The sequence below is a fragment of the Oryx dammah genome, unplaced genomic scaffold (genome assembly GCF_014754425.2).
Source record: "Oryx dammah isolate SB20612 unplaced genomic scaffold, SCBI_Odam_1.1 HiC_scaffold_4, whole genome shotgun sequence".
Taxonomy (NCBI): domain Eukaryota; kingdom Metazoa; phylum Chordata; class Mammalia; order Artiodactyla; family Bovidae; genus Oryx; species Oryx dammah.
Genome location: NW_024070188.1, coordinates 69,933,447 through 69,946,287, shown reverse-complemented (window position 1 = coordinate 69,946,287; position 12,841 = coordinate 69,933,447). Strand labels below are relative to the sequence as shown.

The following is a 12,841-nucleotide window of genomic DNA, read 5'->3' as shown; positions in this document are numbered from 1 at the left end:
CCAATAGATCAATCTCCGTGGCTCACAACATTAGCACAATGAACACATAGATTAATTCAGCTGAATATTTTTAGAACTCTAGAGAAAAATCCATCTGGAAGTGTTTTGAGCCACAGCATAATGCTGTCAGATAAAGTCTGAGAAGGAAGACAGTTTGTTAGGCCTGACTGTCACCACTGGTTGTCACAGACCTGTTATAATCAATTGTGCCATCGATTCTCACTCTTGTACTTTTTGTCATGCAGAAGGGTTGGGATTGTTTAGGGTTTTTTCCTTTTCTTTAAAAAAAAATTTTTTTTTTTTTGGTTTGTGTCTTTCACCTGAGAAACGAAAAGCTCCCAAATGCAGCACTCACCTGAGCACATGAGATCTGCTCACTAGAGGAAGTTGTCCTTCGCACGGGAAGCACTCAGACTGTGTTTTGACCTCTGTCAGCGCAGTGCCGTTTATAACAAACGGTCTAGGCTTGCCTCCCAAAGGGGCTAATCTGCTCTCCAGAGTCCTTGCCCACCCCTTTGTTGCCACGGTCTGAGTCTTTTCTCTGACTCAACACACTAAATGCAGTATTGCCGGAGCCATGGCTCCTGGGCTTGAGCCTCGTCACCCTGGAGCAGCTGTGTGATACGGGCAGACTTGGAAAATGGGGAGTAGTAATATCTGCCTCACAGGCTTATAGCAGTAGAATAAGATAATTGATATGGAAGAGCTTTGAAAATTCCAAAGTTGGGGCCATATTATCAGTGCCAGTTCTTCCATTTCTATTAAAGGGTGTTATAGATAACAGGGACCTTATCTATATTAAAGAAAAGAAGATGCACTCAAATAAAATTGTAATATAGTCAGCATTAATCTGCCTCTGGATTAAGAAAGGAAAGACGTGTGTGTGTGTGTGTTGGAAAGGCTGAAACTTGTGCCAGGAACAGTTTCTTTCAGGGTCAGCCTTAGGTCAACCTCAGATATCTTCAGGGACCCCCAAAAGCCACTCCAGAGTTGGATTAACCTGGAGGAGATGTGGACCAGGAATTAGATAAGAAGGGTCTCGGACTGTCTCAGATCAAATCAGTATTAATGGTTTTGTTTTACTTTGTTTTAATTCATGTATTCAGTGAATGTTTATTGAGCATCTATGGGGAGTCAAGGCCTGTTTTAAATTCCAAAGTAAAAATCACAGATGGTGGAGTGTTTTGTTGGACCTGCACTGGCTTTAAAATTTCAACTTACTTGCCAACATTTAAAATTTGGAATATTTTACATTAAAAAAAAAAATCAGTGGTTCTCTCTTGCCTTGGGGGTATTATTGTTTTTAAAAATGGAAGCATTTTATTGACTTAAATTCCACCTGGAGGCTAAACATATGCAACATTCAAGTTAGGGCCTCTGATTGACGCTGACTTTATTGTGTGAGCCCTGATCCTGGGCACCCTCATGTGATTCCTTGGTGGGTTATGTATGAGAAATGGAATATTTCCTGCCATATCAGTAAACAAGGCTGTCAAGTCATCAGTGATTCCAGCCCTCTGATGTGAGCTCGTGAGGTCAAAGGGCACTGAGGAAGAAGAATACCCATAATCCACAGCACTCAGACTGCAGTCACTGCCTATGGTTGAGCCCACAGGAGCTCAGGATGTGAAGAGCACAGGATACTGGCCCCAGAATAGCTCAGATGCATATGAAAGGAATGGTTCCAGTGAGCTCAGACTCTTGCATCTTCCCCTACATAGAAAAGGTACGTTCCTTAACTGCGGACATCTGGTTTCCTTTACTTAACAATAATCTTTTGATGTTCAAACTCCCTGCCCTTTGTTGTAAAATTTCTGTATAACCTGGCTCATCCCCTCACCTCCTTGGAGCAGTTCTCTCAGGGTGACTTGAGATGCCGTCTCCGGGGCTTGAAGTCCTAAAAATTCCCATCAAATAAAACATAACTCCCAACTTTCAGGTTGTGGTTATTTTTTCAAGATGACTGTATTTGCTCAGGCTCCCTAGAATGGGTTTTCAAGCAAGAAGACATGTAGGGCACAGACAGCCGTCTGGGTAGGGACAGAGATGGTGAGCCCCAGGGAGGGTGCCACTGTCCCACTGGGGTGACAGCTGCAGCTTGACTATGGAAGTGGGGGACAGGGGCTCACTGGGGCTTCACATTGACTGCATGGGGGCCAGCAAGCCAACCATGGACCAGCTAGGTTAGGGAAGATAGTACAGAGGTTAAAACCAGAGACTTCAGAATTTGGATGGCTGGGTTGGAGTGGCCATTAAGGAATAAACTTGCACAAATTTCTGATATAACTGAGGGTGATAACAGTGCCAGGCCCATATTTGTTGAGAGGTGGCTGTAAAGGAGCTATTGCACACAGAGCTTAGAGCGGCGCTGAGCAGATAGAAAGAGCTCAGTACATGTTCGCTGTCATCAATCAAAGTGAAGTGAAATGAAAGTCATTCAGTCGTGTCCAGCTCTTTGCGACCCCATGGACTGTAGCCCACCAGGTTCCTTTGCCCATGAAATTCTCCAGGCAAGAATACTGGAGTGGGTAGCCCTTCCCTTCTCCAGGGAATCTTTCCAACCCAGGAACTGGGCTTGAGTCCCCTCATTGCAGGCTGATTGTTTACCCTCTGAGCCACCAATCAAACCAGAGTCAAAATGAAGGAGGGCCCAGCTGGGGCCAGGCTGAGCTGGGTGGGCATCCTAGACAGGCTGGTGCCCCTTTTTACTCTTTCTTCAGTGTTCAGCAGTTCTTAAGTGGGATGGCTGAGTGATTCTAGAAGACCTCTAGTGGGTGAGACCTGTGTTTAAACTGGGAGCCTTCTGGAGTTTCCGAGAGGCAGCTGACATTTACATTCCAGGATTATATGTCTGAGCTCACTGAACCTTAAACTAACACAAATCCTTTCTCAACTTTAAAATACCTCTTGAAGAATCTTTTACAGGTAAAAAGGAAAGGGAGAAATACTAGGTCATTTTGGTCACTTGGTGCAGACCCTTCCTTGGGGTACTTCTGGCCAGAGAGAAGGTCAAGGGAGGGGATTCTGATGGGTCCATGTAGACCTGGCCAGGGCAGGCTGGTCCTGATGCTACAGAAGCTGAGTATTAACTCTGGGCCTCTGACTCCAGCAGCTCCTCCTGCCAATGGCCACTGTGGTCTACTTGTGTATTGGGCATTTACTGAAAACTCCCATTAAAAATGTTTCTGTTAATTCCCTGGCAATGAACATGGGAACTGGAGAGGTAACTGTAATGGGGAACTTGGGAAGTGACGCCAGCTGTGCCAGGAGCAGAAAGAGCCCAAGCTTCCTGGATCCATCCCTGGAAGTTCCCTTCCTGACCAACAATCCTTAAACTTCTAACACCCCCCCCCCAAACCCCCTCCTCCACCGAAGAGAAGTTCTGCATTCGAATAGGCCTCACAGTTACCAGCAGGGTCACTCACACAGACATTAGAGGTTTGCCTCATCTGATTTTCCAACTCAAATAGTGGACCAAATACACAGTCCTCTCCCTGAGACATCCAGCGAGACCACACTCTGATACATATGGTGTCTTGCGCCTTGTTACATCTCCAGTGTTACTTCACTGCCTCGAGGAGAGTGCTGTGAGTAACCGACTGTATGGCAGGCCCCCCAGGCTGTCCTCAGAGCACCCTGAACCAAGCCCCGGGGCATAGACCCATTAAAGTTTATGGCACAGTTTGGACTCAGAAGCCAAGCAAGGCCTAGGGGCTAGTGTGCCTTCAACTCGATGCCCTCAGGGACCAGGCAGGGGATATGGAAGTGTGGCAACAGGCGGTGGGGAGAGACGGAGCTGCAGGATCTGTGAAGTGTGCTCTGCTTGAATCATTCCTGTTAAAACCAGCTCTAAACTGCCAGGTGGGGCCTTTAAATTCCTTAGTCAGAGGGAGTAACAGCACACCAGGAGCTACTAAAATCCTTTTTGGCTTCCATATGGATCTCCGACTCTGATATCATAGCAGGCTGGGCCTAAAGCTAAGGCCCCTCCTGTCACAGTAGAGTGGTCACTGGGAGGGTCTTCAGGCCACAGCGGGGTTTTTGGTAACTGTCTCCTAAGGTGCTGATGCCTGACTGCAATGTGTTGTGTTGGCCCCTTCAAGGCACTTGCATTTTAAAAAAAGGACATCTAAGGGAAGTTTAAACTTACCTAAGCAGCTTCATGGGAGAATTCTAGGCCTCAGTGAGGGAGGGGCATTTCCCACCTCTGCAGTGATCCAGTGGGATGGTACGTGTGAAGGCTGGACAGGCCTTCTCTGTGGCCCTCAAAAGATCCCCCTCCGGGCTGTGGTGTCTCCCTGTGGGTGAGGACGGAGAGCTGCTGAAGGATGTGAGGTCAGAGCACGTGGTTTTCACCCAAGACTCTGTATAGTTTCCCTCTTCCACCCATTCTCGAAGTAATTTACAGTGACCATCCTCCACCTTCCAAAAATAATCCACCAGATTCATTTCGCTCTGAGAATCTGAGAGCAGAAGAAACTCTAGGCATCTAAGAGTTTGCTGGCTTTAGGTGGGGGCTCTCTGTCCCTAGGATGATAGAGAGGGAGTGGGTCAAGCGGGCCTCAGCTGAGCATTGTATATCCTGTGTCAGTGTGCTGAGGGGAAGACACTGGACATCTAATCATCAGGACAGGAGCCACAGGCCAACAACACCTATAATCCTAATTGCCCAGTAGAGGGAAACTGAATCAGTTTTAATACACACTGTGATGGTGGTGGTGGTTTAGACACGAAGTCGTGTCCGACTCTTTGCGACCCCATGGACTGTAGCCCACCAGGCTCCTCTGTCCATGGGAATTCCCAGGCAAGAATGCTGGAATGGGTTGTCATTCCCTTCTCCAAGGGATCTTCCTGAGCCAGGGATCGAAGCCAGGTCTCCTGTGTTGCAGGCGGATACTTTACTGCTGAGCTACCAGGGAAGCCCCAGTACACACTGTTATCATCAGGGAATACATACATGACTGGCTATCCCACCTGTGTCAATTAACAAGTTAGCCATTCCCGTGGACAAATCAAAATTAGCTTTTGTCCGATGAGGCAGATGGACTCCTTTAACCAATAGGGACTAATTCTGCTTGCATTTACCTGGAAGATCCTATTGGATTAAAGGAAATTCAGGTGATAGGACCTGTAAGCTTCTCTTTAAAATCCTTTAAACCTCTGCCTAGACCCCTCTGATAGATGAAAGGACCCATGCTTCTGAGGCTAGGCTCTAGTGAACTTCCCTTTGAAGGGAGGTTTGCAAGGATGCAGGCTCATTCAAAAGAGCAGCAAAATCCAGTGACAATTCAGATCTGACCTACTGCCTCCCGGGCTGCTCTTTCCACTTTGTGATGATCAGGCTCTGCCATCGTCTCACTCTTTCCTTCTACACAAAGGAGGGAAGCAAGCTCTGCCATGTCCGCCTCTCCTGCCTAAACGCCGCGCTTTCTGGGGTGCGCCGCAGAAGTGACATTAGGGGCGGCCCGGGGTGGTTCTGGTCTCACCGGTCTGTGCTGTGCTCTCTCAACCGCAGGCCGCGTCCAGATGCTGCCGCAGGCGGTGTGTCTCCTGCACGCGCTGCTGGAGAAGGGACACACGGTGTACGTGCACTGCAACGCCGGCGTGGGGCGCTCCACCGCCGCCGTGTGCGGCTGGCTGCAGTACGTGCTGGGCTGGAGCCGCCGGAAAGTGCAGTATTTCCTCGTGGCCAAGAGGCCGGCGGTGTACATTGACGAAGAAGCCCTGGCCCGCGCAGAGGAAGACTTTTATCAGAAGTTCGGGAGGATTCGATCTTCCGTGTGCGGTGTGTAGGGTGATGATGGATCCGCCTCCTTCCCTCCGAGTTTCCTGAGGAAGCCTGGAGTGACGCTAGTTACTGACCTAAAAGCCAAGATTCTTCCTCGACGGGAAAGACGGGTCCTGTCACCCTACTCCCTCCACCCCCCAATCCCGACCCGCCTTCTTTAGTCTGGGGCTGACTTTCGGCTCTGCTTTGGTTGAACTGGATGTTCTTTGAAATATTTTGCAAAGGGTGCTGTGACTGATCCCGAGAAAAATCCAGGAGCAGTTGGGCGGTGCAGTGCGGTTCCAGCATCAGACGGAAAGGGACCGGGCTCAAGTCTGTGACAGCAGGCAGATGGTCCCTGTTGCACGGTCAGTGCTTTGCTGTCCTGTGAATGCACCACTGCTTTGGCTTGTTGCCTTGTGACTTGGCAGGCGGAAGAGAGGTTCGGGAGTTACCTAGATGTTACACACACGCACACTTTTCTGCTGAACTGAAATGGAATTGCAAGAATTGGTCAGTTGGCCAAAGAAGAGAATAGAGTGGGTGAGAGCCTGGACTATGAAAAAAGGAGAGCCCCATATGGCCCCAAAGGATGACTTTCTAGCCTTTGTATTTTTTTATTTTTTATTTTTTTGCATCCTACTTCAGAGTTGTTAAAACGTGTTCCAAAGCCTCACCTTCCTTCTGTATGCACAACCCAGTGCGATGACCTCAGTAACCGTACTATCTTGATGTGTTTTAGCTGAGGCTCTGTGTGCAGAGCTAGGGTGCCAGGTCTCAAGGCTGGTCAGGGATGAGCTGGAGCTGATCACCCAGGTTTATTTGACTCAGTGTTGTGAAAAGCACACCACCTGTGCTGTTGCCAGCACACTTTAGTGAGTTCAGTCTCTCCCAGTGGAAGGTCAACTTGTCTGCAGTAGTCTCTACAGTGAGAAATGGAGCAGTGTTCTAACAGCCACCATAGAATTCAGGAAAGTTAGTTATCCTAATTTAAACCACAGTGGGCTGTCTCCAGGTCGGAGAGGCCCCAGCCATACATCGCTCACAAGAGGAGCTGTGTTTCCAGAAGAGCCCCAAGTGCCAAAGTCCATAGTTAACTGTTTCACAGATTAGGGGTGATCCTGGTTTACCCTCAGTTTAATGCAAAACAGTTACTGTGCCTCCAGACAGTGCAATTCACTATCTGGGGCTCTCTAAGAAATTCAAAGATTAATAAGAGTTTGCCTTCAAAAAGCTCATAGCCTAGAAGCATCCCTGTGTTCAATCAGGTGCACTGCAGGGTTGAACTAGTAATGATTGGCTGGTACGGGAAAGGGGAAATAATTTTTATTGGGTGCCTCTTATGTGCTGGATGCTTTACAATCTTATGTAATGTGATCTTCATGGTACCCCATGAGGAAGGTTTTTATTATCTGTTATAGAGATGAGGAAACTAAGACTCACAGAGATTAAATCAACTGTCCTTAGTCATGTGGTGGATAAATAGATGAAATATGATGAGGTTTGTTTGACTCAGAGCCGTACTTTTTTCTGTTAACCTACAATGCTTATTTATTTTTCTGCTCCTTCTTTTCTTCCATAAATATTCATTGATAGTTGTGAGAGAGTCTGATTTAGGAAGTATGGGGACTAGAAGGATGAAAGGTGAGTTCCAGTGGAATTCAGAGGAGAGAGAGGTATCCTGTAACTGGGACTCAGAGGAAATGGTGTTTCATTTGAGCAGAGAAGGCTAGGCAGGACAAATGTATCCTATGATTTTCAGAGTAAAATTTATAAGCTAAGATTATATAATGTAAAGACCAACTCTCTTGCTAAAAACAAGTAAAAATAACTACTGTGTTCAAGTAACCCATTTATAGTCATATCATGTTTGGTAAAATTTAATCTTAAAAATGGAATATTTCTAATTATATAAATGTGTGTGTGTGTGTGTGTGTGTCTGTGAATTTCTTTAATGTCTAGGAAGTCCAGCTATGTAACTTTCACTATAGAAAGACATTTTTGGGGGTAGATTTTTCCTTGTTTTGCTTTGACAGACAAAATCAGTTTAGGGCTATTAAAAAATGTTTTGGAACAACTTCCCATACTCAATGAATGGGATGTCCAATGTATTTAAAAATCACCTGGAACTTTTGCTAAATAAAAGCATTAAAAATGACCTCTGTGTACAGGATTTTTAAAATATTTCTAACTTAGTCTGAAATCTCAAGGAACAAACTGTTTCCTTATTTGAAAATGAGTCAGTTGGCTGAGCTAAATTGTTTCTTCCTTATCACTCTCACTTTCTCATTAGCTGATCAAAATGGGCAGTTACAGGACAAAAGAAAGTCATAGGTGAGGACACCACAAAGACATAAAGATGGAAAGCTCAAGGGTGTGTCAGAGAAAATCAAAGTGATGTTGTTCCATTAGCTGCTTGTCACTGGCATTAACAATACTTTTCAGTCACACAGTTTTCAAAGAAAATCATAACATCTCACCCAGGGTAAAGAAATGTCCAAATAAATTTACTTTCTCTTGACTCGAAACATTTTCCTTTAATTATTTCGTGTGCTAATGTTAGGAAAAATTAAAAAAAGAAACACACTCTTTTGATTAACATTAAGGTATAGGTGAAAACTATTTGGTTTGACCATTTTAAGAAAAAATGTGCTTAGGATTCTGGAAACTATAGGAAGTAATGAAGGGGGGGAAATTGTGGATGAGCTCACTAGGAAATGAGAAATTGCCATACATGAAAAAATACTGAATAACTAAACAGAGTCAGTTTGATCAGAAGTTAGAACTGAAAATATCTTTGGAGTAATCTAGTTTGATTCCTTTATTTTACAGAAGATCGAACTTAGAGACCTCAAATGACTCTTTCTGCAGCAAAAAAAAAAAAAAAGAAAAATTGAGGACCGGTGGAAAGGGATGAGCTAGGGAGATAAGTCAGGAGATTTATTGCTGTGTTGATGGGTTGCAGGAGAGTTTCATGGGAGTGAGAGCAGACAGTGTTGTTAGTGGGGTAGAATTGGTGGGAGGATTAATGGAACCTGGAGTAAGTGGAAGAGAAATGGCTAAAACTAGAAAAAGCAAAGAACAGCAAAATTTCCAAAAGAAGAAAAAGCAGGTGTTTCCTTTTATAACGATACTGCTGAGGAGATTGAAAAGGAAGATACGAATGTAGAAACGAGGGGTAGGGATAGGATCAAGGTTATGTTCCCTGGATAGAGGGTCACGCTAAGTATCCATCTACTTCTCTATGGGACTAGATCACGATAGGAAAAAGGATCAGCTTGCTGTAGTGTGTTGACCAAATAGAGGAGTGGGATGCACAGTGCTTATTACCTGCTGGGAAAAAAGAGAAAATCTGATAGGAGATGGATTCAGAATAAAAAGAGAAGGACTGGTGAAACTCCCTCTCATTACAGCAAAACTAATGGCAATAATAGAACAACAGTGACAACTTTGTTCCTTCCTTCCCCAAACCCTGACTCCAGAAGTCTTCCCCAACCCAGTTAATATAAATAAGCTAGCAAAGTCTCAGGTTCCGACCTCAATGGAATTAAGTCATTCTTGTTTTTTGTTTTCTTTTTTTTTTTTTTCTATTCCAGGTTTCCATTTCTATTGATCTGATTGTTGACAAACCTTGGTGGCGTTAAGTCATTTTTTGCCCCACTCTTCCTTTCAAACCTCACATTTAATCCATCAGGAAAACCTGTTACCTCTCCTTAAGAAATATCTATATAACCTGACTATGTTTTACCTCCTCCCCCAAACAGCCCTAGGTAAAGCCACCATGATTTGTAGCCTGGACTTCAGAAACAGCCTCCTACCTGATCTCCGTGCCCGTGTCTCACCTCGCCGCTCTTCCTGCCCTTACCATGCTCATAAGTGGCCAGGGCAATCCTATAAAATGTGCGTCAGATCATACCACTCCCATGCTCACAACCTCCAGTGTCTTGCCTTGTCGCTCCGAATAAAAGGGCCTCCACAACCTGGTCTCCTGTTACGTCTCTGACCTAACCTCCTACTGCTTTCTGCCTCACTCTGCTCTACCCACACTGGCCGTCGTGCTCCTTGACTATTCCATGTAGTCTCCTGCAGAGGGCACTTGCACTTCCTCTTCTCTCTGCCCGGAGTGGTCTTTTTCCTCGAATGCGCAGGGCTCACTCCCATCCCTTCTCCAGCAATGCCTCTCTGCACCACCCTACTAAAGTCACCACATCCTGTCCCAGCCTCCCACTCCTCATTCTCTGCTTCATTCTTCTTTATGGAACATATTATTGGCTGGCATATCACATCATTTGCTTATTTGTTTTATTGTCTGTGTCCTCTTACTACAAATGTAAAAATCATAAAGGCCCAAATTTGTATTCGTTTTGTTTGGAGAAGGAAATGGCAACCCACTCCAGTACTCTTGTCTGGAAAATCCCATGGATGGAGGAGCCTGGTAGGTTATAGTCCATGGGGTCGAAAAGGGTCAGACATGACTGAGCAACCTCACATTAATCATAACATAATGTTTGGTGATGTACTTACAGTGCCTGTAAAGGAACTTGGTGTGGTTTGATGAGTTAAGGCCAAGAGTAGCTAGTAACTATTGAAAGCATACACGGTCCATGTAAGTCTAAGTGCTATACATATATCAGTATATTTCATCTTCCCAGCAAATCCTATAAGGTAAATATTATTACTATCCCCATTTTACAGATAGGAAATCTAGAGTCACAGAGAAAATGTGAACTTATTCTAAGGCAAGCAGGACCGTTTCACTCCTGGTTTGATGGTGTCCCTGCTCAGTTGCTAAGTCATGTCTGACTCTTTGCAAACCCATGGACTGTAGCCCTCTAGGCTTGTCAGTCCATGGGATGTCCCAGGCAAGAATACTGGAGTGGGTTGCCATTTCCTTTTCCAGGGGGTCTTCCTGACCCAGCAATTGGGTCTCCTTCACTGGCAGGAGGATTCTTTACCTCTGAACCACCAGGGAAGACCCTTGGACCAAGTTTTTTTTTTTTTTTTTTTTAAACACTAAAAGCATTTTGTATTTTATTCAAAACCCTAACACAAAACACATTCAGAACTTTCTTTGGTTGAATAATCAGCTATTTTTAATTATGTAAGATTATTCATAGTTTGGTAAAAATGTGTTTGTGTATTTCATATCATTAGTCTTCTACTGAGCAACTCTTGCTGTTCAGCTGCTCAGTCATGTCTGACTCTTTGTGACTGAATGGACTGCAGCATGCCAAGCTTCCCTGTGCTTCATCATTTCCTGGAGTTTGCCCAAACTCATGTCCATTGAGTTGGTGAGGCCATCCAACCATCTCATCCTTTGTCATCCCCTTCTCCTGCTTGCAGTCTTTCCCAGCACCATGGTCTTTTCTAGTGAGTCAACTCTTCGCATCAGATGGCCGAAGTATTGGAGCTTCAGCTTTAGTATCAGTGCTTCCAATGAATATTCAGGATTGATTTCCTTTAGAATTGACTGGTTTGATCTCCTTGCAGTCCAAAACTCTCAAGAGTCTTTTCCAACACCACAGTTCAAAAGCATCAATCCTTTGGTGCTCAGCCTTTGTTATGGTCCAACTCTCACATCCATACATGACTACTGGAAAAACCATATCAACTCTTATCACCTTCTAAAGATATCTTATTAGTTTTTCTTGCTTTTTTTTCTTTGATTTCTTAGCATTAATTTAGTTCAACATAAAATATGTGGTTAGTTTACTTTATAGTAGGCATAGAATAGTTAAACAGTTAGACTCCTGTAACTAGAAGATATAATAGAGTACCTAAGAATCTGTCCAATGGGGAAAAGCTTTAAACTCAAATATGATTGGGAAGTTATCATTTGCCTCAAAGGACAGAAACCAAAGAACAAAATCCAGAGACAGCTGAAGAAATATTTGGAGGCAGACAGAAAATGCGGGGCCACTCAAACAGGCAGGATGAATTCCTGTACTATAGTCATATCAGGCATTATAGCAACATTACTACTAAAGGAAATACTACTTAGCATTCAGTGAGTAAGATTGTTGTCATTTAAAACCTGAAGTGTAAATGATTGGTATTAAGTGACTTGGTATGGATTACGAAGAAGAAATTCAGAACAAACTGGACGGTGAAAGAATAAAGAGCTGAACCACGCACAGCACAGAACAGGTAATTGTTATTGTCACACTATCAAGGCTTTCATCAATTGCTAGTGAGAGAAAACCCAAAACTCATTGAATAAAATTCAGTTTGATAGAATATATTCTTCATTCAATATAGATCCCTATTGTTGCTTTCTTAAAGCTAAATGACAAATCCAAACATGGATTCATGGTCCAGACAATTGCAGTGAAGATTCTGTACCCATTGTGGGTGAACAAGATAGGCATATCCCATTTCTTACAGAATGATGTTCAAACAAAACTTTTGTCTGCCCAGCATCTCACATGTTTCAGTGTTTCAGTTTCAGTGCTCCAGTTTCACATGTAGGCCATTTCTGTTTATTATGATTACTGATATATTTGGACATATTTCTATGGTTTAGTTTTTATTTCCCAATAATTTTCTGCTTTTCTATGCCTTATTTTCTCCTTTCTTGCTTTTAGTTTTGACTTTATTTCCTGTTCTTTAAAGGAAAGCACATTAACATTGGCCTACAGCCACTGGTCTTTATCCCTCCTTCCTGTTGACATGATCACAATTATAGTTATGAATTGTTTTAGATTACTTTCTTTTTTCCTTTTTGTATTTCTGTTTTTCAGTTGTTAGGGAGGGCAAAGCAAATGTTGATGAGGACACATTCTTCATTGCCAGACTTACAGTTACTACCCTATCTGATTTTCTTCATATCTCTCCCAACTTCCATTATATGTAAGAATTTTAAGCCCAGTGACTTTCAAGGTTTCAATGAGCACATTACTGCCCATCTCCCTGCAGTATCACATCTCCCTGTTAGGTGTTCTGAGCCACAATTTTGTTCCTTTAGATCATCCATCAATGCACTTCCAGAAACAAGTGCTGAATGATCTTATCTGCTGGTCATCCTTCTTACTTTTTTATTCATTGTTGCAGGTGGATTTCTATCCTCAGATTTTA

The 12,841-nt window shown here is 43.9% G+C and overlaps 1 protein-coding gene across 2 annotated transcripts in view; it reads left to right on the top strand.

The window, feature by feature from the left end:
• Positions 1-8,654, top strand: part of EPM2A (EPM2A glucan phosphatase, laforin) — a 106,871-nt gene extending 98,217 nt beyond the window's left edge. The window contains exon 4 of one of the 2 annotated variants that reach the window (XM_040238632.1): positions 5,516-8,654. In XM_040238632.1, coding sequence (XP_040094566.1) covers positions 5,516-5,793 — 278 coding nt within the window. In that variant the 3' untranslated portion in view covers positions 5,794-8,654. The remainder of the gene's footprint in view (positions 1-5,515) is intronic. The other variant, XM_040238633.1, reaches the window with a different exon arrangement.
• Positions 8,655-12,841: the final 4,187 nt, after the last annotated feature.